This window comes from Pyrus communis, chromosome 5 (genome assembly GCF_963583255.1).
Source record: "Pyrus communis chromosome 5, drPyrComm1.1, whole genome shotgun sequence".
Classification (NCBI taxonomy): Eukaryota; Viridiplantae; Streptophyta; class Magnoliopsida; order Rosales; family Rosaceae; genus Pyrus; species Pyrus communis.
Window position 1 is genome coordinate 1,835,149 of NC_084807.1, and position 22,469 is coordinate 1,857,617.

Here is a 22,469-nt window from a genome sequence, read left to right on the forward strand (position 1 = left end):
ATGCACATATTCTCCTTGTGAATTCGAATAACGTATTTTTAACGCACAAATTTTACAATCGGGATTATTTAGTTTTTAATCTTCATTTGGAAATTATTCCTACACAAAATCATTCAAATTGGAAAATTGTTCAATCATTCAAAATTAGACCAAATTGATGATGTAAATACTATAAATAATATAATCATGATGAGTCGTCATTTATTTAATACATTTTGTTAACGCTCAAAATTGGTGAGGTCAATAATGGTAAAACTGGTCAAGCGTTTGCCTTTGATGGACTTGGGCTTTGCAAACAATAAGGAAAAAACAAAGGATTTAAGTGGTTCCGTCCATAAAACTCAAATACATCCTTTGAATATCTCTTAGATAAATAGAGAATGTACTAGTAGCGCTCGCCTAGTAGAGTACAATTTCTCTCTCAATTTGTCCGACCTCATTGAAGGAGTATTCATTCTCCTTATATAAGCCTTCTTTGAGTCTTCAGTCTCTTGGCACAAGTCTATCACTTTCTTTGCATTTAATGCGCCAAATGCATAGGTTAAACCTGTTAGTCGTTCCTGCGTTCTTTTACCGACACGTGGCAACGAGATGACATTTATGCAGCTCCATTTGTGTCCTTTCATTTCATGGGATGATGCGACCGAACGTCTTGCTAGGGCCTGAAGTTGGTGGGGACTCGTACCCGAGCGCCCTACATGTTAGCCTTTATATCCCTTAGTAGGCCTTCAATCCTTTGCATGTGGCTCAGAGTGGACATGTAAGTAGGTTTGCTCTTTCCTAGGACCTCATGCCTTAAAGCTATTAGTGGGCACCTTACCTTATAGTGCTTGGAAAGCACTTTTATGGGGAAATGATATCCTTGATTCCTGATCAGACGCGTTGAGGCCATGGGCTCCTTAAAGCGTTCGGCTTCATCGTTCCATGCTCATTGGACCTTAACTTTCCTTTGGGTCTGTGTTCCTTTGGGGCTATTAGAGTCAGAAAGGACATGCGTTAACACATTTGAATGACTAAACAATCACGAATTAGAATTTTTTTTTTTGTACGAATGAATTAAGTGATGATTAAGAAATTGAATAGTTTGTACGATAGAAATACGTTTTCCGCATGGGTAAATATGTGCATTCATCTCATTGGATAGATGCAATTATATATTATCCTTAATAGCTAGAAGCGAGATAACTGTTAGCGAGAGAACCATTCTTAAAATCATACCCCGAAAAATATTGAGCCTGCAAGATACATGGACTGCATAGTACTTTGCAACCTCCCCTCTCAGATGCCTGCAGGATTTCTCCCTTTAAATAGCCTGGTCAAATATAGGAAAGCTAATGACTAATTACTACTTAGAACTTTCTCAAATTATCCTTCTCTCCTTACTACTTTTCTGACTTACCATGAGAGATCCTTTGGTGGACACCCTTCCTGTTTCTTTTTTAGGGTGCTAGTCAATTAAGCTAACAATGTTTTGTTCTCTTGTATGTGGAATTTCGTCGAACCAATCGTTACTTGTTGGAAGGGTGAAAGGTTTCGATACGTAATTGCTGAAACTTTATCCGGAGATTGTGGGGTGCAAATATTCTATCCCAATCTATAGACATAGAGATGTTGGATTGAGATTAATGTAACTCATTGCAGGCCATGGTCTATAGTTGCATTAAGCTGTGTCTCTTTTAGCGACTTTCTCTAATTTGAAACAACAGAGAAAGGAAACGAAATTGAAATAACCAAAGAAGAATGGACGAAGAGTTACAATCTTTATAAATGTGACCTTTGAAGTTTACTTAAAAAATGTCTACATTTGTGTGAAAAAAACAAATCCAACCAACAGAAATTTATCTAATTAAAACCACATGGCCCAACTTAAATCAAGCTTATAATTGCCAAATTTTATGTTGTGGTGATCAAATTTTAACCAAAGGAGGAGACACAAATTATATTTTCTTTTAAATTTTAATATTGTAATGCATGTTTGTATTTGTTTTCCCAATTTCAGCAGTCAGATTGATGAAAATAGAGATGAGAATGTTTTTGTTAATCTTCTTAATGAGAAAAGAAACAATCTGGTAAAAATGAAATAAAGTACGTTAAATTTTCGGATTTCACATACAGAACATGTCAAGACTACATGAACAAGAAGATTTGTATCTCTGTTTTTATATATCCATCCACACCAATACTTGGGTTCCATTAGTTTAACTACAAGAGCTGAATCTGTAAATTCCCTTTTGTTTTAGAATCCATAACTTATTGCAAAATTGAATATTTGGTTGGTTTATGTTTTATAATCCATGAAATACTGTGAAGCTTTATTGTTTTTAATTTTTTTTGGGTTACAGTATAGTGATATTCATTTTCGCTTGTAAGTGAAAGGTTCTAAATTTGAATCTCGTGAATGACAAATTCGATACCAAATTAGATTACTCATTGTGTGACTTTGGACCATTTGCCTATAGTTTAAAAATATTAATGTACTAAAAAAAAAAAAAAATTTCTTTTGTGTTGGATTCTGAAATTTACTACAAAAATTTGGGCCTAACAGTTCTAACGCTTTGGGCCTCCAATGACTAGAAGTCCATCATTCTTTGTGGCCTATCTTCGTCGGCAAACCCAAACGACCCGCCAAAGAAGACGGCGCCGGCGACGAAAAAAAGGAAACCGGTACTCAGACGCAGAAGGTCGATACTCAGGTGCAGCGGCATCCCAAACGCCATCGCTCTCGCCCAGTTCGATCCCGCATCCGTTTCTCTCCAATCAGCTGGTATTGCTCCAATCCCCAATCAGATGTGGCTGAGAGAGACCATTTGGTTCTCTCAGGCAAAAATCGAACATTCTGATCAGAATTGCAATTTCAGGTCAGTTTTTTGTCTGGGTTTTTTCAGAATTCAATTTTCTAATCTGGTTTTTTTTTCAGAATTCGTTTTAGCCACATGCCTACTTTTTGTCGAATCATGAAAAAGTATGTGCTTTCTGGTTATTTTGCAGGGATTTTAGCGTCATTAGTACATTAGGAAATCCAAAGCAAAGGCGATGAACAAAGGCATAAGCAGAAAACGGCCAGCGCCGCCACAACCGGCGGCGAACCCAGCCAAGCAGCAGGCCACGTCCCCAGAAGAAGAAGAAGAATTCGTAGACGAGGACGTCTTCCTCGACGAAACCCTTTTCGAGACTGAAGACGACCTTGTTCTCCGCGACATCGACCAGCGCCAGTCCCTCGCTTCCCGCCTCACCAAGTGGGCCCGCCCGCCTCTCTCCCATGCCTACACTTCCGCCTCCCGAAACGTCGGTCTGTCAGCCTTTTCCAATTTTGCTCCATTCTCTATTTTTATTTTTAGAACTTGTTAAAATCTCTTTCTTTCCTTGTGTGTTGTAGCTTTTCAGCAATTGGAGATTGATTATGTAATTGGAGAGAGCCATAGAGAATTGCTACCTAATTGGTCCGGGTCTGCTGCCATTATCCGAATTTTTGGGGTTACAAAGGAAGGTTAGCTTGTGCTCCTAATTTCTTTTAGGGTTATTATTCTGCTGTGAAAATGTGAAAATGTTTGGTTGGTGACTGAGAAACCTGAATAAAACTGTAATTTTGTATTACTATAGGATCAGCATTGTTGTTTCGGTCAAGCATGTTGGTTATTTGTTCTCAGAAATGCAACTTTTTACCAAGTATTCTATGTTGCTTAATGGGAATCAAATGTGCTACTAAACTAAACTAAGTTAATGCATTTTCTGACTCTGATAAGTTGTTGTATCATCCTAGGACATAGTGTTTGCTGCCATGTTCATGGATTTGAGCCATATTTCTATATCAACTGTTTCCCCGGAATGGGCCCTGACGATATATCCAGGTTTCATCAAATTCTTGAGGTATTGTTTTGACTTTATTTCTTGAGCAGCTCAGATGTCTTTGTTTTTGTTATTGCATTACTTTAATTGGTTATGTCTTTTGTGTTTGGTAATTCAATAGGGGAGGATGGGGGAGGTCAACAGGAACAGCAAGGTACCAAAATTCATTCGCCGTATTGAAATGGTGCAGAAGAGGAGTATCATGTATTACCAGCAACAGGATTCTGAACCCTTTCTCAAAATTGTTGTTGCTTTGCCAACAATGGTGGCCAGCTGCCGGGGTAAATTCAGTTTCACTAACATTTGATAACACGTAGGATCTGAATTACTTTCTAGATTGAAACACCTACATGCAGGGAAATGCATTTTATGGGTGATTACCACATATATTTCTTTGACGATAATTGTTCTCCAACTTCTTTCATGTCTTTCTTTGTGTATCATTGTACTGATCCAATTTACTCTTTGTAAGGACTATATTTGGAGGAGTGCTCATATTGTGTCTTGCACCTTGCATGTCAATGTGTACTGCAATGTTTCCAACTTTCCATCATGTGGCTTATGCCTAATAATGGTTTATTCCTCTTCTATGCTTTCCCAAACTGCCAGGCATTCTTGAAAAGGGCATACAAATTGATGGCCTTGGTATGAAGAAATTCATGACATATGACAGCAATGTTCTTTTTGCTCTTCGTTTCATGATTGATTGCAACATAGTTGGTGGAAATTGGATTGAGGTCCCTGCTGGTAAATATAAGACAACTAAGCCTTTGTCTTACTGCCAGTTAGAGTTCCATTGCCTGTATCCTTACACATTCAAGGAACTATCTGGGGTTTGGTGAACAATTTAATGAATGCCATTTACATTATGAGCTATTTCGTACTTGGTTTATCTTTCCTTGACAAACCATTTTCTTAGATATTTAGACTTGATCAGCCATACTCCAGAAGGGGAATTTTCGAAGATGGCTCCATTTCGCATATTGAGCTTTGATATTGAGTGTGCTGGCCGTAAAGGTCATTTTCCTGAGCCTACCCATGATCCTGTTATCCAGGTTCAGTTCTTTTCATTCTGAGTATCTGAAATAAAATGTCAAGTGATTTTCATGTTGCATGGTAAATATTTTATTTTTAGAGAACTGTTTCTGAAACGAATTGCTTTTTTTTCTTCGTTTTATAGGTGGCCAACCTAGTTACTATGCAGGGAGAGAACCAACCATTTATACGGAACATCATGACTCTTAAGTCGTGCGCTCCAATAGTTGGTGTTGATGTGATGCCTTTCGATACAGAAAGGGAAGTCTTGTTGGCTTGGAGGGTAATATTATTGAACCTAAATATTCTTCTTTACTTAAAATAGAAAGGGGAAAGAAACCTTGTAATTTTGATGCAACACTATTGTTAATTGACTAAAATGTATTTTTCTTTTGGGCTAACTACATTTTACACCCTTTAAGTTTGATAAGCTAAAAACACAATCCGTTTTATGTTTGTACTCATTACAAAGTCCCTATATCCAGTCATCTGATATCATCCTACTTGCATACCATGTGATCCTTTTCATTTTTTCTGTAGATTTTATGTCATCATTACCTTCATGTCTCTAACTCAATTGTATCTGTGTCCAAATTTTTTTTGTCTAACTTGTTCTTTAGTGCTTTTGATTTTTTCATCTGTGGCCATTCATAATGACAGATTTATGAATTTTTTTTGAATATGTTGTGCCAAATATCTCCAATCATCCATCAAGACAATATGTAATTCATTTTCTTCAGTAGGGACATTATTAATAAAAAGAAATTATACCAGAGGGTAAGAGCCGTCTTTAAAAATGTGGATTACTAGATGCATCTCTACCTAAAAGGAATACTAATTAGAGTAGAAGCAAAGAACTAAGAGCGTCTCCAAGGGAGATGTCAATGGATTTTTTAGGCGTTTTCTATATTCTATGCATGAAGATTTAGATGCTAACCTAATTACTAGGCTACTGCCATTCACATGTTATGCACAAAAAGGTGTGTCAATCTCATAGAAAGTAAATCTAATTGCCATCATTCTTTATGCCTTGCTAATGTTGAATAATAAAACTCTGCTTGCAGGATTTAATCCGCGAGGTGGATCCAGATGTCATAATTGGATATAACATCTGCAAATTTGATTTGCCATATCTCATTCAGGTAACTGGAACATTTCATTTTTGTTTTCCATTTGATTTAACATGGTATACATTCTCTAGTTTGTTGTACCAATTCGTGTCAAGTTCTGTTAACCATGTATCAATTTATGCCCATTTTGTGGAAATGGGATATCAATTCGGACTTGTTTCACTTTTTTGTCAAATTCATGTACCCTATCTTTATTTATTTATTTATTTTTATAATGTCTGTTGACACAAACATGATAAAATTTAATTTTGGGCCAAAAATCCAAACATAACACAATATCTCATGCCAGTTTCATATTTCTGTCATGATTTGGTTATGTGTCCTCAAAATTTCACTCCTAAACGAAGAGGTGTTTCCCGGATTAACTTATCCACTCCTTTGGGGTAGAATGCTAACTTCTCTGTGCAACATCGTATTTTTAGCATAAAGGGTTGCGCCTCCATGGTGCTTTGACAGATCTCTATTCACTGACAAGAAAAAAAAATGTTGCAATAATTTGCTGCCCTTGTTTTCTGGTTTTCAGAGAGCTGAGACCTTGGGAATTGCTGAATTTCCGATACTTGGCCGCATCAAAAACAGCAGGGTTCAGGTCAAAGACACTACTTTTTCTTCAAGGTAATAAGTTATAAACTGTTACTAGACTTTATATTGTATCCTTTTTCTATTGTTGGTGTGCCAATGTGGACCTTATTTTTATGATGTTTTTGCGTTGTTTCTCTATTGTATAATTGCGGTAATTTTAACAACTTGTATGAGGGTTGAATTAACAATCCATCCACAGAGTGACTTAGGCTGTGAATATTAGCTTAGTTAATTAACACACTTCTGCTTCTTTGCTATATTTATTTTCACTACTATATAATGCATTCCGCCGTTTTGATTTATTCTTTTTGTTGAAAAGAAACAAATTTTATTGCAGTAAACAATTAAATTGCACCAGGAGTGGACAAGATGGCCACAACTTCATAAGAAAAAGCATAAGAAAAATGATAGAAGTAGTAAGTGTTCTCAAACACTAAGACATAAGCAATAAGTGTTTCTAACTTAGTTTCTCAAACTCATCTCTTGCAAAAGAATGCAAGCGTGCCACAACTTCAGTGGGTAGAAAGTAATAGACGGATATTTATGAATGCAAGAGATGAGATGACTGGTTCTTTGTAAGAGAGGGTTTGATGTTGGGCTTCTCTTTGGGCATTGATGTCCTTGGAGTTCAGGGAGAGCTTGTTTTTCTGTTATTTTCGAACTTGAATGCTGTCATTTCTTAATTCATGTTGTTTTGTCTTGAATGCAATTTTAGTTGATTTGGGTAGGTTGCTGATGGTTTTGGTTTTGTTTTTTCCTTTTGACGACATCTTGTCATAGGTATTGTGTCACTGCTCTTTATTGATAAATTCTTGTTTCTAATCACAACAAACAAAAGAAGTTTTTGCACATTACAATTCAAGTTTCAACATTATATTTGTGCTGGTGGCGGTGGAACATTGTCTTCATCCTATGATATGTTATACAATGTAACGGCTTAGAATTTCTCAAAGTTTCACAAAAAGTTTGTGTGTTTTTCAATTAATCTGTTATATTTTTTTTTGTCAATCTTTTTTGATATACCTCTTGCTATTACACGCAGTAGGATTAAATTCTTCGCATCTCTCTGGGCTTCTTTGTTTAACAGTTTAATGATGTTCCTTTGAGTTTAATTGTTTTGTATTGGTCTATTTGTTCTGGTCTAAGGGTGGGTGTTTCTTCTGTCCTTTGGTTGGTCTATTGGTTTTCTCTATTGTCCTTTTTTCTGTTTCTTGGACTTCTTGGTTCATCTTGCTTTGTACTTCTTTATGCTTTTAAGTAAAATTCTAGTTTGTTATAAAAGGTATAATATTGGTAATACAGGCAGTACGGAACCAGGGAAAGTAAAGAAGTAACAGTTGAAGGGAGGGTTCAATTTGATTTACTCCAGGTATTATCTGTCTTCTTGCTCAATTTACCCTGTTACTGGTCCGTGAGATTTGTTCTTCAGCTAGAGATTCAATAAATGTTCATGTAGATTTCTGTTGTCTTCCTTACTTGTAGGCTATGCAACGAGATTACAAATTAAGTTCTTATTCATTGAATTCTGTCTCAGCGCACTTTCTCTCTGAGCAGGTGAGGTTTTGATATATTTCTTGTGCATATATTCAGTTGCCCTTTTCCACAGCTTTTATTAAAAATCAGATTTAGCCCAGAAGTAATTTTTTGGTGTGGTTGCCTGGTAATATAATTATAGACATTTTTATTTAGCAACATCGAGAAAAGAGGTACTTGTTGCTTTTTTTCTTTCTTGATACTTGTTTTTCTCCGGAATTTCCAAAACATGGTTCGATTGCACTCAAAGACCAATGTTTTTCTCTGGAATTCCTAAAACATGGTTCGATTGCACTCAAATACCCTTTTTTTGGTCGGACACTAAAAGGCCCTTTTATGTCCCCAATAAATTGTTTTCCTTGATTATTGTAATGGAAACTATTATTGGCACTCTGACCATCTAATTGTGCAAGTCAAACTTTCTATTTTTAGAATTTAGAGAGAAAAATACACTTATGGGTAGTGCAAAGTGAGACTTTTGGAGTGCCAATAATAATTCCCATTTTAATATACATTGGGATCTATAAAATATTTGATTTGAGAAAATCATTGATAGAAAATTATATGACATGTTCTTGTGCATCACTTGCTATTACATATGATAGTTACCTCCTATTCTATATGCAGGCAAATGTAATTACATTAGGTACTAAATCTCTGGAAAATTCTTCTAGGAACATTACTGAGAGATATCTCGTCAAACATGAAATCCACCAACTTTCTTTGCTGGGTAAAGTTATTCTCATCAGTAATGCTTCCTTTGTTTCTCTTGTTTCCTGACTTCCTGGCCCACTTTTGCTCTTTTACATTCTATGAGGACATCCAAGCGTTAAACTTTGCTAAATTTATTTATTTATTTGTTAAAATATCTTCTGTCTTTGGCCCATTCTTGTCGGTTTCCAGGAATGAATGGAATAGACTTCTTAGTTCTGAGTTTGTAACTGTCAATTAATTTTCTTGTTTTATCTTTAGCTCATATAGCTGCCATAAAAAAAAAAAAATCATCCAATAGTCTCTTCGTTTGATCTTTAATTGAACGGGGGAAGGAATGAGTCTTCATCGTTAATATATTGCAACTTTTTTGAATCATGTGCAGAAAGAGGATGTCCACCATTCAATTATATCTGATCTACAGAATGGGAATGCGGAAACTAGGAGGCGACTTGCTGTATATTGTCTGAAAGTACGTATTTGATTATTTTGATTCTTCCAACTTATCTTCCTTATATAATCTTCACGAGTAGTCCTTTTATACAATATAAGAAGGTTGCAGAAAAGTTACATCTGTACCTGTTGTTTGTTATTGTGATGAACCTTGTAATGAAAGTAATACCTGAGATTGTTTAGTATTTTACCTTCTTTGGTACAGAGTTTAGTTTGTGGTAATAGAAAAATAGTGATGTAATTGCATGTCAAATCAGAGGCCAAGCCCTTATATTTTATGAGAATATTTATGGCATCGGTAAAGGTGTTAATGGACACTAATGTCTAACACTCTGTTTCAAGCTGGAGCAAATACGTCCAAGTCGAGCTTGCCTAAAGAAGCACGGGAAGGACAGTTGAAAGGATTTTGAAACATATCAGCTTGCCTAAAGAAGCTCGATTTGATTTTTTCTCTCATGTTGACTGTATCCTAAGAAAACATAAAGGTAGAGCTGTTATCACAATATGATGCAGAAGAGTGTCATTAAAAATCCCAGAGTCATGGCATGAGACGCAGCCTCTGTTGCTTCTTTGTCACAGAAGCATAAACTATCAGGGAAGGGGAAGAAAACTATAAGACTTTATGGGCATGTATAATTTTGGCTGTGTTATGGGTAATCTGAACGGAAAGAAATAGGATGGTTTTTGGAGATTTTGTAGGTAACAGCAGAGGTGTTATGGGAGAAACTTCGTTTCTGGTCTTCATTGGCTTCGGTGTTGTCAGATTTAATGATTTGTCATTTTCATATATTTGGTTTGATTGGAAAGCTGCTGTCAGTTATATCTTAGTTTTCTTTTTAGGGGTCTTTTATTATTGTTTCACTGTTTGTTCTTGAGTTTTTGTGGACTTATAGTCCAGTTCTGTATTTTTTGAGGCAGCCTCAATTGGATAGATACTAAGCTTGCACATAAAGCTTTCTTAGGGCCCATGCTTTCTGAACAATAAGATGCTTGTTAGGCTCTATTCCGACACAATTAGTTTAGATAATCATTATAGTTAGTTTATCAATTACGATTGAATGTAATTGTCATTTAGTTGGACAGTATAAAAAAGAAGACAAGCAAAAGTTTTGAGAAAGGTAGCAGATTTTTTTTTTCTTCATCATGACGTAGAATGGGGGTTTTCTGGCTTTTGCATCTCATACGGAGAGGGCACACAGAAAGGAATAATGGAAATGGAATTAGTGAATATGAAACATATAAACCGTTTATTGCCTATTCTTGGTATCCTGATCATAGTTCTCATAGATTTGTTGCACACTGTTTCATACTTTTTCTGTATTCCGTTCCATATAAGCCTAATATTGACAAGAATATTAACAGTTAAACTTCAAATAAAAGACAATCATGTGCAAGTTATGTGGCACAAGTAATCAACTTTGATGTTTCATTGCAGGATGCTTACCTCCCACAAAGGCTTTTGGACAAACTGATGTATATTTACAATTATGTAGAGATGGCTAGAGTGACAGGTGTTCCAATGTCATTTCTTCTTTCCAGAGGACAGAGCATCAAGGTTAGTTTTGAGAATGAATACCTGCGAAGAGCACAATAGTTCAGCTGTGAAGAGGTTCAATGCATCAATGAAACCATTTTTTTTTCAGGTACTTTCGCAGCTTCTTAGGAAGGCAAAGCAAAAGAACCTGCTTATTCCATATGTCAAAAAGGCTGGATCTGAGCAAGGAACGTATGAAGGTGCCACTGTAAGTTCATGAATGCTTAATACGTCATTATCACGGTTGTTGTTAATTAACTGCATTTCTCTTGACAAAGTGGGTCAGGGGTGGGGAAGGTTTTTGACGTTTATGATCTGGTCTTATACTGAGTTTTCTTGTCGTCAAATTGTTTATAAACATTCTGCCTGGTTGTATAAATATAACTGCTGGGCTGGTGTTTCAGCCTATAAAGTATAGTTATGTTTGCATGCATGTATGGTGGCTGCCCAAAACTTTAGAGTTGGATCCTAAATCTAGCATCCATTAAGACGTTCTGTACCCTAATTAAGTAACACTGTTGAAAAAATAGATCAAAACTAACAAAAATATCTTGAAAACTCGCAGCTAGTTGATGGAGCTAAAATAATAAAATTAATTCCTGGCAGGTTGCCCGTCCCTGATGTAGGACAGTGAGAAGGGTTGGGCTAAAAATCACAAAACTCTGATTTTAAGGGCTTACAAAGTAGCACCTTTTATAGGCTAATGGGTAAATGAATCTGGAAAGATCCACAACAATATGCTTTGAAATTCGGAAGTTGTACTTTTTGACATACAGAGAAACTCAAAGACAGTGAACCTGCACATGTATGTGTAAATTTCTGTTGTTATATAAGAAACTAGAAAGATATTCACTTGTTAAACTTTTGAACTAGGCTCCTGCATCAATCCCCCTTTTCCCCGTCGACCTGCTCCTCGTCTGGACTTTAAAAAACTCTGGACGTCCTGCACTGAGAAATTTTTGTGTATATATATTTATTATCGAAATACTTAGAAAGTGAGTTTCAGTTAATTTTCCAATTTTAGTTTTGAGTTAAGCATAGATGCCTAGGGTGAACATTAGTTACATCATTATAACATTTATACTCGTACTACAACAAGCATTGTTATTAAAATTGTTTTATATTTAACAGTAATTGATAACAATACAACATATTAGTCCTTTGTCAATCTACAGTTCCCTCCCACTGTTTGAACCTAGAGCCAATTTCTTGATTGGTTATAAAGCGGAAGATATTCAGGAGAATGTTGTAAACACGGAAAATTCCTGAAAACAAGAGACAAGAATAACGTGTACAAAATATATTTTTTGGTGTTTATGATTTTGGGGTTACAATCTCTTTGTAATTTGTTCCTCTGATTCTATCTTCGTAGGGTGTAGGTTTGTGGATGAGCTGTTGATCCAAAGGGCCGTCGGGGCTTGATCTAGGGATGAACAGTTGATGAACGGATCTTCGAGGGCTTTTGGGCCTAATCTTGAAGACTGATGGATGAGCGGATCTTCAAGGGCTTTTGGGCCTAATCTTGAAGACTGGGATGAGCGGATCTTCAAGGGCTTTTGGGCCTAATCTTGAAGACTGATGCATGAGCGGATCTTCAAGGGCTTTTGGGCCTAATCTTGAAGACTGATGGATGAGCGGATCTTCAAGGGCTTTTGGGCCTAATCTTGAAGACTGGGATGAGCGGATCTTCAAGGGCTTTTGGGCCTAATCTTGAAGACTGATGGATGTGTGGATTTGTTGAGGTTGTTGATCCAAAGGGTCGTTAGGGCTTGATCTTAGGACGAACGGGTGATGAACACTTTCTTCAAGGGGCCGTCGGGGCTTGATCTTGAGTCGGCGGAAGTTCTTCAAGGGCCGTTGGGGCTTGACCTTGAAGGAGGGTTTGACGAAGAACGAAGAGTGTTTTCTTGATCCTTCGGGATTTTGCTTGAGAGCTTTAGAGTTTCAAGGCTTCAAGGTTTTGGTGTGATGTAAATTCCCTTCTTTCTTTCTCTTCTTCTTCCTTTCTCTCCTCCCTTGAAATGAATGCCTTGGCCTCCTATTTATAGAATTCCAAAACTTGATTTTTTGGATTTAAATAATCAGATGAAATAAATCGTTTCTGCCAGATATTGACACGTGTCCTATTTGATGACCTTTCCAATTTATTTCGATTTTTCGTTGAGTCACACGCTACATTAAAAATTTATGTGACACGTGAGCGTTGAAATTTTAATTATTGGTTAACATTCATTTCACCGAAATTTCGATGTCTACAAATGCCCCCACTTCAAGGCGCGTCGTTGACATGTGCTTGTCACGTGTAGAAGATGCGTTTTGAAGTCCCTTGATGTAGATGTCAACCCAAGGGCCGTCGAGGCTTGATCTTGAATTGAGCTGGCAATTTCTTCAAGGGCCATCGAGGCTTGATCTTGAGTTCGACTGGAAGATTTTCTGGTTTCCTCCAATCGTTGATTTTCCACAAGCTTAATCTTGAACTGGGCTGGAAGATTCTTTTGGTCTCCTCCGAAGGTCTGAACTTACTCCTTTTATCTGGAGTTGAATTTGATTCAATGGTGGTGAACACTTGATTTTGAATCGGACTTGTGATTTCTTCAAGGGCCATTGAGGCTTGATCTTGAACTGGGCTGGAGGATTCTTCTGGTCTCCTCCGCTCGTTGATTTTCCTTTGTGCTACTCTTGAACTGGGCAGCAGGATTCTTTTGGTCTCCCCCCGAAGGTCTACGAGAGGTTTCAGGATATGGCAGGCAAGTACGAGGTGGAGGTGCTGACCTGTTTCTTTGTTCAATCTTTCCAATTCGTATTGAATACGAATCGGAAAGATTGAAGTTTCCTTGTCCCTTCTCTGGCAGTGTATTAACCGTTGAAGATGACTACTCGAGAGCAATACTAGGTAAGCAATCAGGAATAGATTCCAGGTAGTCGGTTCCAGATCGGAAGACTGACTCCAAGTGCCGGCTGATTGCTTCTTTCACTTTGCCATGCGAGTAAGAACAAGGACAAAGGAAAAGACAGGGAAAAAGCATGATATGAGATACCTTTGCTTTCGAAGAAGCAGCGAATGAATCAACACATATATTTGTTGTGCTTGTCTCCACATGCTTCGATGTATCATTTTCACTTGCCTTACTTGCTCCCCTTTGCAGAAGTGGTATTTCCTTATGCAGGTTTAGCCTCTTCTCTTGTAGTATTTGTCCTCCGATGCAGGAGTTGAATGCAACATTTGCATTTAAATGGTGCTTCACTTCTTGGTGGCAACTGGTTTGAGTGGAGGTTCCGACATATTGCTTTCTCTGTCCTTGTCTTGGCAGGTGAGAACAAGGGCAAAGGAAAAGATAGGGAAAAAGCATGATATGAGATACCTTTGCTTTCGCCCTTGATGATATGAGATACCTTTGCTTTTGAAGAAGCGGTGAATGAATCAGCACATGCTTCAATCTATCGTTTCCTCCTGGGACATCTGTACTCCAGGCATCTGGTATCTTCAAAGGTTGAATAGGTTTTCTTAAAGGAAGAAGAAGAATTGTGTATTTCGAGAGGCTTTGCTGGGAGTGCGCCCTCAGAGGTGAGGAAGAGTTGGGCATTTTCTTCAGGTCTGCCTTGCCATAAGAGACGAAGGTCGACACATATAGGGATTTCTTAATAGCAAGTGGTGGTACCGTTCTTTTACCCTTGTCGACAAACGTCTCTTCGATATCTGAACGACGCCTCTTCGATTTCTGAACGACGCCTCCTCGATTTCTGAACGAGCGCCACTTTTGACAAAGTTGCACGCGTTTTCTGAAAAGCAGAGAAAGCGTCGCCGAACTTTGCGCTTGTCGGCTAAAGACGTGTAGTTGCGATGATGGCCTCCACGTGTTCTCGACTTTGTCAGATATCTTTTGACAAAGTTGAACGCATTTTCTGAAAAGCCGCGAACGCGTCGCCGAACTTCACGCAGGAAAATCCGGATTTTTGAATCGGTGGTCGTGTCACTTGGCTTTTTACAGAGGTATCGATCACTCCAACATACACACTCTGAAAATTGCTCATTCTTGAAAATCGTCTCCGGCCTTTTGAGAATTATCTTCATCCACCCATTCTCTCTGAATACCTTTGAAAAAAAATGACTAACTCATCGAACCTTTGCTTAGATTTGAGTCTCAGCAGCGATCCGGTTGCACCCGGTCAAGGTAATGTATGGCGCCCTTCTTTTTTATCTTCTAACGGTCCTCTTACAGGTGAAGACTCCGTGATGGAGGACGCCACAACAGCTACAATAGTAGCTAGGAACCTCCTCACTCCAAAAGATAGTAGGCTGCTGTCAGGACGGTCCGATGAGTTGGCCGTTCAAGAGTCCCTCGCTCTCAGCGTTCAGTGTGCAGGCTCTGTGTCCAACATGGGCCAACGCCTACTTGCTCGCTCCCGTCAGGTTGAATCGTTGATGGCAGAGGTGGAAAGTCTCAAGCAAGAGATCAAGCAGCTGAAGTATGAGAATAGAAGTTTGCACGTGCTTACAAACAACTATTCGACGGGCATGAAGAGGAAGCTTGATGAGCTGCAAGAATCTGAAGGTCGGATTCAAAGTGACCGTCAAAGGTTTTCGTCTTTCCTCCAGAGGCACATTTTTCCTGGGTCTTCCAGTGTTTGGCCAAGTATTGAGGCCTCGAATGCTCTATCTTCGATGCCTCCCGCTCTGATGCCTTCCGCTCCGAGAGTTTTGCCAAATAATGGGGCTTCACGTGAACATCCTTTGTGAAAGCTCCAATCTTGTATTTTTTTTTTTTTTTTTTTTTTTTTTTTTTTTTTTTCATGCTTGTAATTTCTTGAAGATTAATGGACATGCTTTATTTTATTCAGTGTATCGTGATAAATACAGATAAAACATATACATCACCGTCCATCATCATTCATTTTTATTTTATTTTATTATTTTTTTTTATTCTTTTCTTTGCTTTCGGTGGCTCTGATCCACCATTCATTTATATATATATATTTCATATGGTGCCAGAAGCACCTCCATTGTTTTTTTCTTTCTTTTTATTATATATATATATTTTTTTTTCTTTTTGCACATGGTTCCAGAAGCACCATCATTGTTTTTATTATATATATATATATATTATATATATATATATATATATATTTTTTTTTTTTTTTTTTTTGGTGGTGCTGTCCAGCCAGATTCCATTATTTTTTTTTTCTTTTATATGGTGATCTGCAAGGCTGAGTTTGTGGGTGAAAACCCAGGCCGAGTCCGAGAGAAGATGGAGGAGATCTTTGGGTGTGAGTTGACAAACTTTGATTTTGTCAATCACATTCAAAGGCAGCAGCAGAGGCAAGACGGATGAGATCTTTGGGTGTGAGTTGACAAACTTTGATTTTGTTGATCACATTCAAAGGCAGCAGCCATGGTGGAGGTGCAGAAGCAGAGGCAAGCAGATGTGAGTTGACAAACTTTGTTTTTGTTAATCACATTCACAGGCAGCAGCCATGGCGGAAGTGCAGAAGCAGAGGCAAGCAGATGTGAGTTGACAAACTTTGTTTTTGTTAATCACATTCACAGGCAGCAGCCATGGCGGAAGTGCAGAAGCAGCCAGAGCTTGAAGCAGAGTGTAAGGCGTCGAGCTTCACGATCGGCTAGTCGTTTGACAGCGGTCACTGAAGTTCTTCGTTGATTTTGATCATGGTGGCCAGAATAACGAACTCGAGGTAGTGCAAGGCGTCGAGCTTGAAGTGGAGGAATTGCAGTGGCGCTAAGTGATGAGCAGAGGTTGCCCGAAATTCCAATCACATCCATGTCAGGGAAGTCATTCTGGAGGAAATCCAAAACGTTTTGCACACCTTTGGAGACCATGTTCATTCTCATAGCATCACCAGTGCTGCCGGTGAATCTCATGTACAAGTTCTTCCCAGCAATGGCACACTTAATTGTCTGAAGCCTCCCACAGGTCTCTTAGTGAACATCTGCCAAGGAACATCGCCAACAAGCATCCAGTCATCATCCTTGTCCTCGAAAGTCAGAACAAATTCAGAACCATTGAGAAGATCCATCAATCGACTCGCACTCAGACCATCTCGCTCGGGAAGTCCATTAGAACTGCACTGCCCAATGGTGAAGCAGCTAAACATCTTCTCCAGAGCCATGGAAAGTTCAGTGTAGTTGTTGTAGGTTTTAAGGTCAACTTTTCGCAGGTATGGAGCGCCGTCCATGCTAACCTTCACATAAAGGCACCCGGACCCTTGTTTACCCGCAGCGTCATCGTTGTTTTTCGCCAGACTAGAGGCCATGGAATTCTTCCGAAATGATCGAATTGGGGGCCATCCTACCACCTGTGCCTTGCAAGAAGGAGAAGCAGCAGCATGCTCAGAGGCCAGAGTGTTCTTCTTCTCCAACTGAGCTGCTGGCTTTGGCGACAGAGGAACGGAAGAAACCTCCTTCTTGGCTAATGAGAACCCAAGACTCCTGCTTTACCCACATCAACCTCAGATCCATTACTCATGGTAAAAAAACCTATTTCTCAGAACACCCATCAATGGCGTCAGAGAATCCCCTTTTTGCCCCTGACACAGGGTTCTTTGGAGGGTTTGGAGACAACGCAGTTGGCTTGTTATTCTCCTCCAAATCTTTCCCAAAAAATGAGACCCCAAGTCCAAGCCCTGATGGTTTTTTTTTCTGTCAGGAGAGTGGGACCGTTCCGGCTTCCCATGATTGTGGCATCCCTCGAAGCTAGGTATTCTACATTCCTTGAAAGGGCATTAATGTGCTCCAGCCTTGTTATCTGAACACCACAAGGCATTGGACATCCAGCAAACTTGTGACCAGAATAACGAACTCGAGGTAGTGCAAGGCATGAGGAGACAGAGGAAGGGGCTCCACCATCACCATTGAGCACAGGCAAAGAAAATGGCCAAGAATCCTCCTGCAGCTGCCAGAGAAAGTAGGAGAGAGATAGCAACGGCATCGAAAGTTGCTGCCGCAAAGAAAAGCGTGAAGACAAGCAACCCTGTCAAGGCAAGAAGAGTAATAGTGCCAACAGAGATGACTAGCAGCGCACGGAGAGGGCTCCCCCTCCGAGTCCAGAGAAGAACGTTTCGCCCACTGTTTCTGGAAGCTTCGTGAAGCAGCGGACCGTTCTTGGCTAGAGAGGTTTTGATCCGTTGAAACAGCGGAGCAGCAGCACCGGCACTGGTGGAGCTGGGGAAGAGGATCTCAACAATCAGACGGTGGAAGATGCCGTAGAGAGTCTCCTCCCGGTTGGTGTGGATCTCGCCGTCGTTGTCGGTAACGTCCACGTGGACTCCGCCGTTGGTTCCGTATGGCTCCGCCATTGGGGGACTTAACGGACGGTTGAGTGAGCAAGGACTGAGCAAATCTGATTTTCAGATTAGCGGAAGAGGCTGCTCTGTCGTATTCCTCAATGAGATTAACGAGATCCTCATCGGACTTGATGGATACGAGGGCGTCGAGATTCTCGGTGGGCAGTTGACAGCGCAGACTGACGGCCGTCACGGATGGCCCACACAACTCAGTCAGCTTTGACGACAGTTCGTAAAAGGAAATAGAGCGGGGAACTGCAAGGACACGGGTTTTCCCGCCGAGGTAACGGAGCTTGCCGTCGGGGTAACGGGGAGTCGACAGCGGCAGGGAGCGGTTGTTGCAGTAGCCGTGTATTCTGATGGCTGCGATGGTGGAACTTTCACCTTTTTCTTTGCTTTTGTGAAAATAAGAAGAGCCAAGTCTTCTTTCTCTTCTTCTGCAAAAAGCTGAAGCAACACCAAGACAAAGAACAAATTATAAACAAATAAATTTATACCTAGTACTTTTGCTTGCTTTGCCGTGAACCCCCCTTTTACCGTGTTTCGATTTTTTTTTTTATTTTTTTATTTTTTATTTTTTTTATTTTTTTATTTATTTTATTTTTTTATTTTTTATTTTATTTTATTTTATTTTATTTTTTTTTTATTTTTTTATTTTATTTTATTTTATTTTATTTTTTTTATTTTTTTATTTTTTTTTATTTTTTTTTTTTTGAGTAGAGAATATATATATTTTTTCTAATACATAGTAACATATGTAATTTTTTTTTCTTTTGTAATAAAATTGACTTTCTTTAATGAAACATTTATTTATTTTGATGTGACTGTACTTGAAGTTTTGAAGTTTCAAGTTGCCTACGTACTCTTCCAAAGAAGAGATCAAGTCATAACGTAGTTCAAATGAGTGATGATTTTGGTGATGATTTTGCCGTACACAGTTTATGCTCTTGCGGGCCAGGAGCGTGACGCGTTTGCTTTAGGGGTAGTAGCGCTTCAAAAATCTGCCGTTGATGGGGCCGATCTTCAACCCGTCTTCTGCCGTGATTAAGTAGGCGCCATTGGTGTAAATCTCTTGTATTACGTAGGGTCCATCCCATTTTGATGTGAACTTGCTTTTTGTCTTATGGCTTGTAATGATAGGCCTACGCAATGCCAGCACGAGATCTCCGGCTTGGAAAGACCTTGGGCGGACTTTCTTGTTGAATGCCTTGGCTAACCGTGCTTGGTAGCATTCCAAGTGTTGTTGAGCTTCGAGCCTTCTCTCATCCAGCGCTTCCAACTCCTGAAGGCGCAACTTTGCATTTTCTTCATCAGTCAAGCCTTCTTGTATAGCCATCCTTAGTGAGGGGATTTGACTTTCAAGCGGTAGAACAGCTTCTACGCCATATACGAGAGAATAAGGTGTAGCTTGGGTAGGAGTCCTATGTGTAGTCCTATATGCCCAAAGTGCTTCACTTATTCTTTCATGCCAGTCTCTCTTTGTTCGGCCGATTACCTTTTTCAGGAGGTTGCACAGCGTCTTGTTGAATGCTTCTGCGAGGCCGTTGGCTGGAGCATGATACATGGAAGACTTGTGCTGCTTGAACTTGTATTTGTCGCAAAGCTCGTCCACGAGTCGGTTGGAAAACTGCTTTCCATTGTCCGTGATAATGTAGCGAGGCACCCCATATCGGTGGATGATATGCTCCTTGATGAAACGAACAACAGTTTCCTTTTTTACTTCCCTTAAAGGTATGGCTTCAGCCCACTTGGAGAAGTAATCTGTTGCAGCTAGGATGTAAGCTTCCCCTGCAGATGACTTTGGCGTAATTGGTCCTACAACGTCCAATCCCCATGCGTCGAACGGCCATGAAGCAACTGTAGGGTGTAATGGTTCAGGCGGTTGATGTATGAAGTTGGCGTGGAATTGGCAGGCTTGGCACCTTTTGGCGTGTTCCAGGCAGTCCTTCACCATGCTCGGCCAGTAGTAACCCATTCTTTTAAGCTGGAAATGTAGCTTTGGTCCAGATTGATGTGCCCCACACATACCTGAATGTGCTTCTTCCATGGCTTGATTAACTTCTTCCTCACCTAGGCATCTCAGGAGCAGTCCTTTAAAAGAGCGTCGGTAAAGTGTTCCTTTGTAGTAAAGGAAGCGAGGTGCTCGTCGACGTATTTCGGAACGGTGTCTAAGATCATCTGGAAGCTTTCCGTGCTCTAAGTAGTCGATCAGCGGCTGTCTCCACTCTTCAGCATCGACTGGAAGTACTGAGATGACATTTGTATCATCTAGTGACATTTCATTAACGAGAGGAATCACCCATCTTTGGCAAACTGGCACGTCTGCAACTTCATCTTTTCCTAGTGTCATACTTGAGGCTAGATTGGCGAGAGCGTCTGCCATTTGATTTTCCTTTCTTGGCACATGTTCTAGTGTCACAGCTTCGAACCTTTGTAGCAGTTGGGTCGCTAACCGGAAGTATGGGACGAGATCATCTTTCCTCACCTCATATTCAGTTAAGAGTTGATTGATTATGAGCTTGGAATCGCCATATACCTCAAGAGCTGTGATTTCCATGTTGATCGCCATTTGGAGCCCGATGATCAATGCTTGGTACTCAGCAACATTGTTGGAGCATAGCTCATTCAATTGGAAGGAGTAAGGTAGTATGTGCCTTTGTGGTGACATGAATACTACTCCTGCCCCTGCTCCGTCTGCTCGTGCGGATCCGTCGAAGAACATCGTCCATGTCGGGAAGATGTCGATGTAGAACACCTCCTCGTCAGGCAAGTCATCTGAGATTTTCCAATCAGCCGGGATTGGATGATCGGCAAGGAAGTCTGCTAGCGCTTGTCCCTTGACGGCTTTAGCTGGGACGTAGATGATCTCATATTGATTAAGAAGCAAAGCCCATTTAGCGAGTCGCCCTGTCAAGACTGGCTTAGTCATAACGTATTTGACAGGGTCGGCTTTAGCAACCAAGTGGATGGTGTAAGCATGCATGTAATGTCTGAGTTTCTGAATGGCAAACACCAAAGCGAGGCACATCTTTTCTATTGGGGAATAGTTCAACTCAGCGCCGGTGAGAGTTCGACTGAGGTAGTATAGTGCTCCTTCTCTTTGGGATTCATTCTCTTGCGCCAAGAGTGCTCCGATTGAACTTTCCTGAGCAGCAATATACAATATGAGTGGTTTCCCGGGCACAGGTGCCCTCAGGACAGGTGGACTTGACAAATATTTCTTTATGCTTTCAAAAGCATTATGGCATGCTTTGTCCCATACGAATGGAACATCTTTCTTCATAAGGCGACTAAACGGTTGACAACGCCCTGCGAGGTTAGAGATGAAGCGTCTGATGAAGGCTAGCCGTCCTTGTAGACTTTTCAGCTCGTGCAGGTTTCTTGGCTCGGGCATGCTTTGAATGGCCTTGATCTTTGATTGGTCTACTTCAATACCACGGTGCTTGACGATGAAGCCGAGGAATTTTCCAGAGGTGACGCCAAACGCACACTTTAACGGGTTCATCTTGAGGTTGTATTTTCGCAGCCTTTCGAACACTATTCGCAGATCCTTCAAGTGTTCTGATCTTTTCTTCGTCTTAACCACCACATCATCTACGTAACATTCTACATTTTTGTGTAGCATGTCATTGAAGATTTTCTGCATTGCGCGTTGATACGTAGCTCCAGCGTTCTTTATACCAAAGGGCATTACCTTGTAGCAGTAGATACCTTTTGGAGTACGAAAGGCTGTTAGTTCCTCGTCTTCGAGGGCTATGCGAATTTGATTGTACCCAGAAGAGCCATCCATGAATGATAATGCCTCATGGCCAGTGGTTGCATCCACCATGATTTCAATAATTGGCAAGGGGAAGTCATCCTTTGGGCAAGCATCGTTGAGGTCCCGGAAGTCTACGCAAACACGTATTTGTCCTGATTTTTTAAGGACAATGACGATGTTGGAGATCCACTTGGGGTATTGCACTTCTCGAATAAAGCCTGCTTCGATTAGCTTGTCGATCTCGACCTCGATTTGTGGGATAAGCTCAGATCGATAGCGTCTTTGAGTTTGCTTTATCGGCCGTGTTCCAGGCCTGACCGCAAGATGATGAACAGCGATGATAGGGTCCAGGCCGGGCATTTCTTTGTAGGTCCAGGCAAAGACGTCTTTGTACTCTAACAACAACTGATAATACTCCTCTATCTCATATGTACTTAATAATGCACTTACGAAGATAGGTTTTGGTTCCTTGCTTGTACCTAAGTTGAGTTCCTTGAGATCATCGATTGTGGCTTGCCCCCCATCTTCGAGCTGTGGTGGTGCAGCAGTGACATCTTCCTCGGGGATTTCGTCTTCTTTACCTTCT

At 40.0% G+C, this 22,469-nt stretch overlaps 1 protein-coding gene and 1 pseudogene across 1 annotated transcript in view; one reads left to right on the forward strand and one right to left on the reverse strand.

Annotated features, from left to right (window-relative positions):
- The first annotated feature begins 2,643 nt into the window (after window positions 1–2,643).
- Window positions 2,644–22,469, forward strand: part of LOC137734843 (DNA polymerase delta catalytic subunit) — a 33,537-nt gene continuing 13,711 nt past the window's right edge. The window contains exons 1-15 of the mRNA XM_068474144.1: window positions 2,644–2,858; window positions 2,989–3,289; window positions 3,377–3,487; window positions 3,761–3,867; window positions 3,968–4,127; window positions 4,456–4,648; window positions 4,766–4,901; window positions 5,027–5,164; window positions 5,946–6,023; window positions 6,535–6,626; window positions 7,896–7,962; window positions 8,076–8,147; window positions 9,223–9,309; window positions 10,726–10,845; window positions 10,934–11,032. Of these exons, the coding sequence (XP_068330245.1) occupies window positions 3,034–3,289; window positions 3,377–3,487; window positions 3,761–3,867; window positions 3,968–4,127; window positions 4,456–4,648; window positions 4,766–4,901; window positions 5,027–5,164; window positions 5,946–6,023; window positions 6,535–6,626; window positions 7,896–7,962; window positions 8,076–8,147; window positions 9,223–9,309; window positions 10,726–10,845; window positions 10,934–11,032 (1,716 nt within the window). The 5' untranslated portion in view covers window positions 2,644–2,858; window positions 2,989–3,033. The remainder of the gene's footprint in view (window positions 2,859–2,988; window positions 3,290–3,376; window positions 3,488–3,760; window positions 3,868–3,967; window positions 4,128–4,455; window positions 4,649–4,765; window positions 4,902–5,026; window positions 5,165–5,945; window positions 6,024–6,534; window positions 6,627–7,895; window positions 7,963–8,075; window positions 8,148–9,222; window positions 9,310–10,725; window positions 10,846–10,933; window positions 11,033–22,469) is intronic.
- LOC137735110 (uncharacterized) lies at window positions 16,364–18,135 on the reverse strand (annotated as a pseudogene).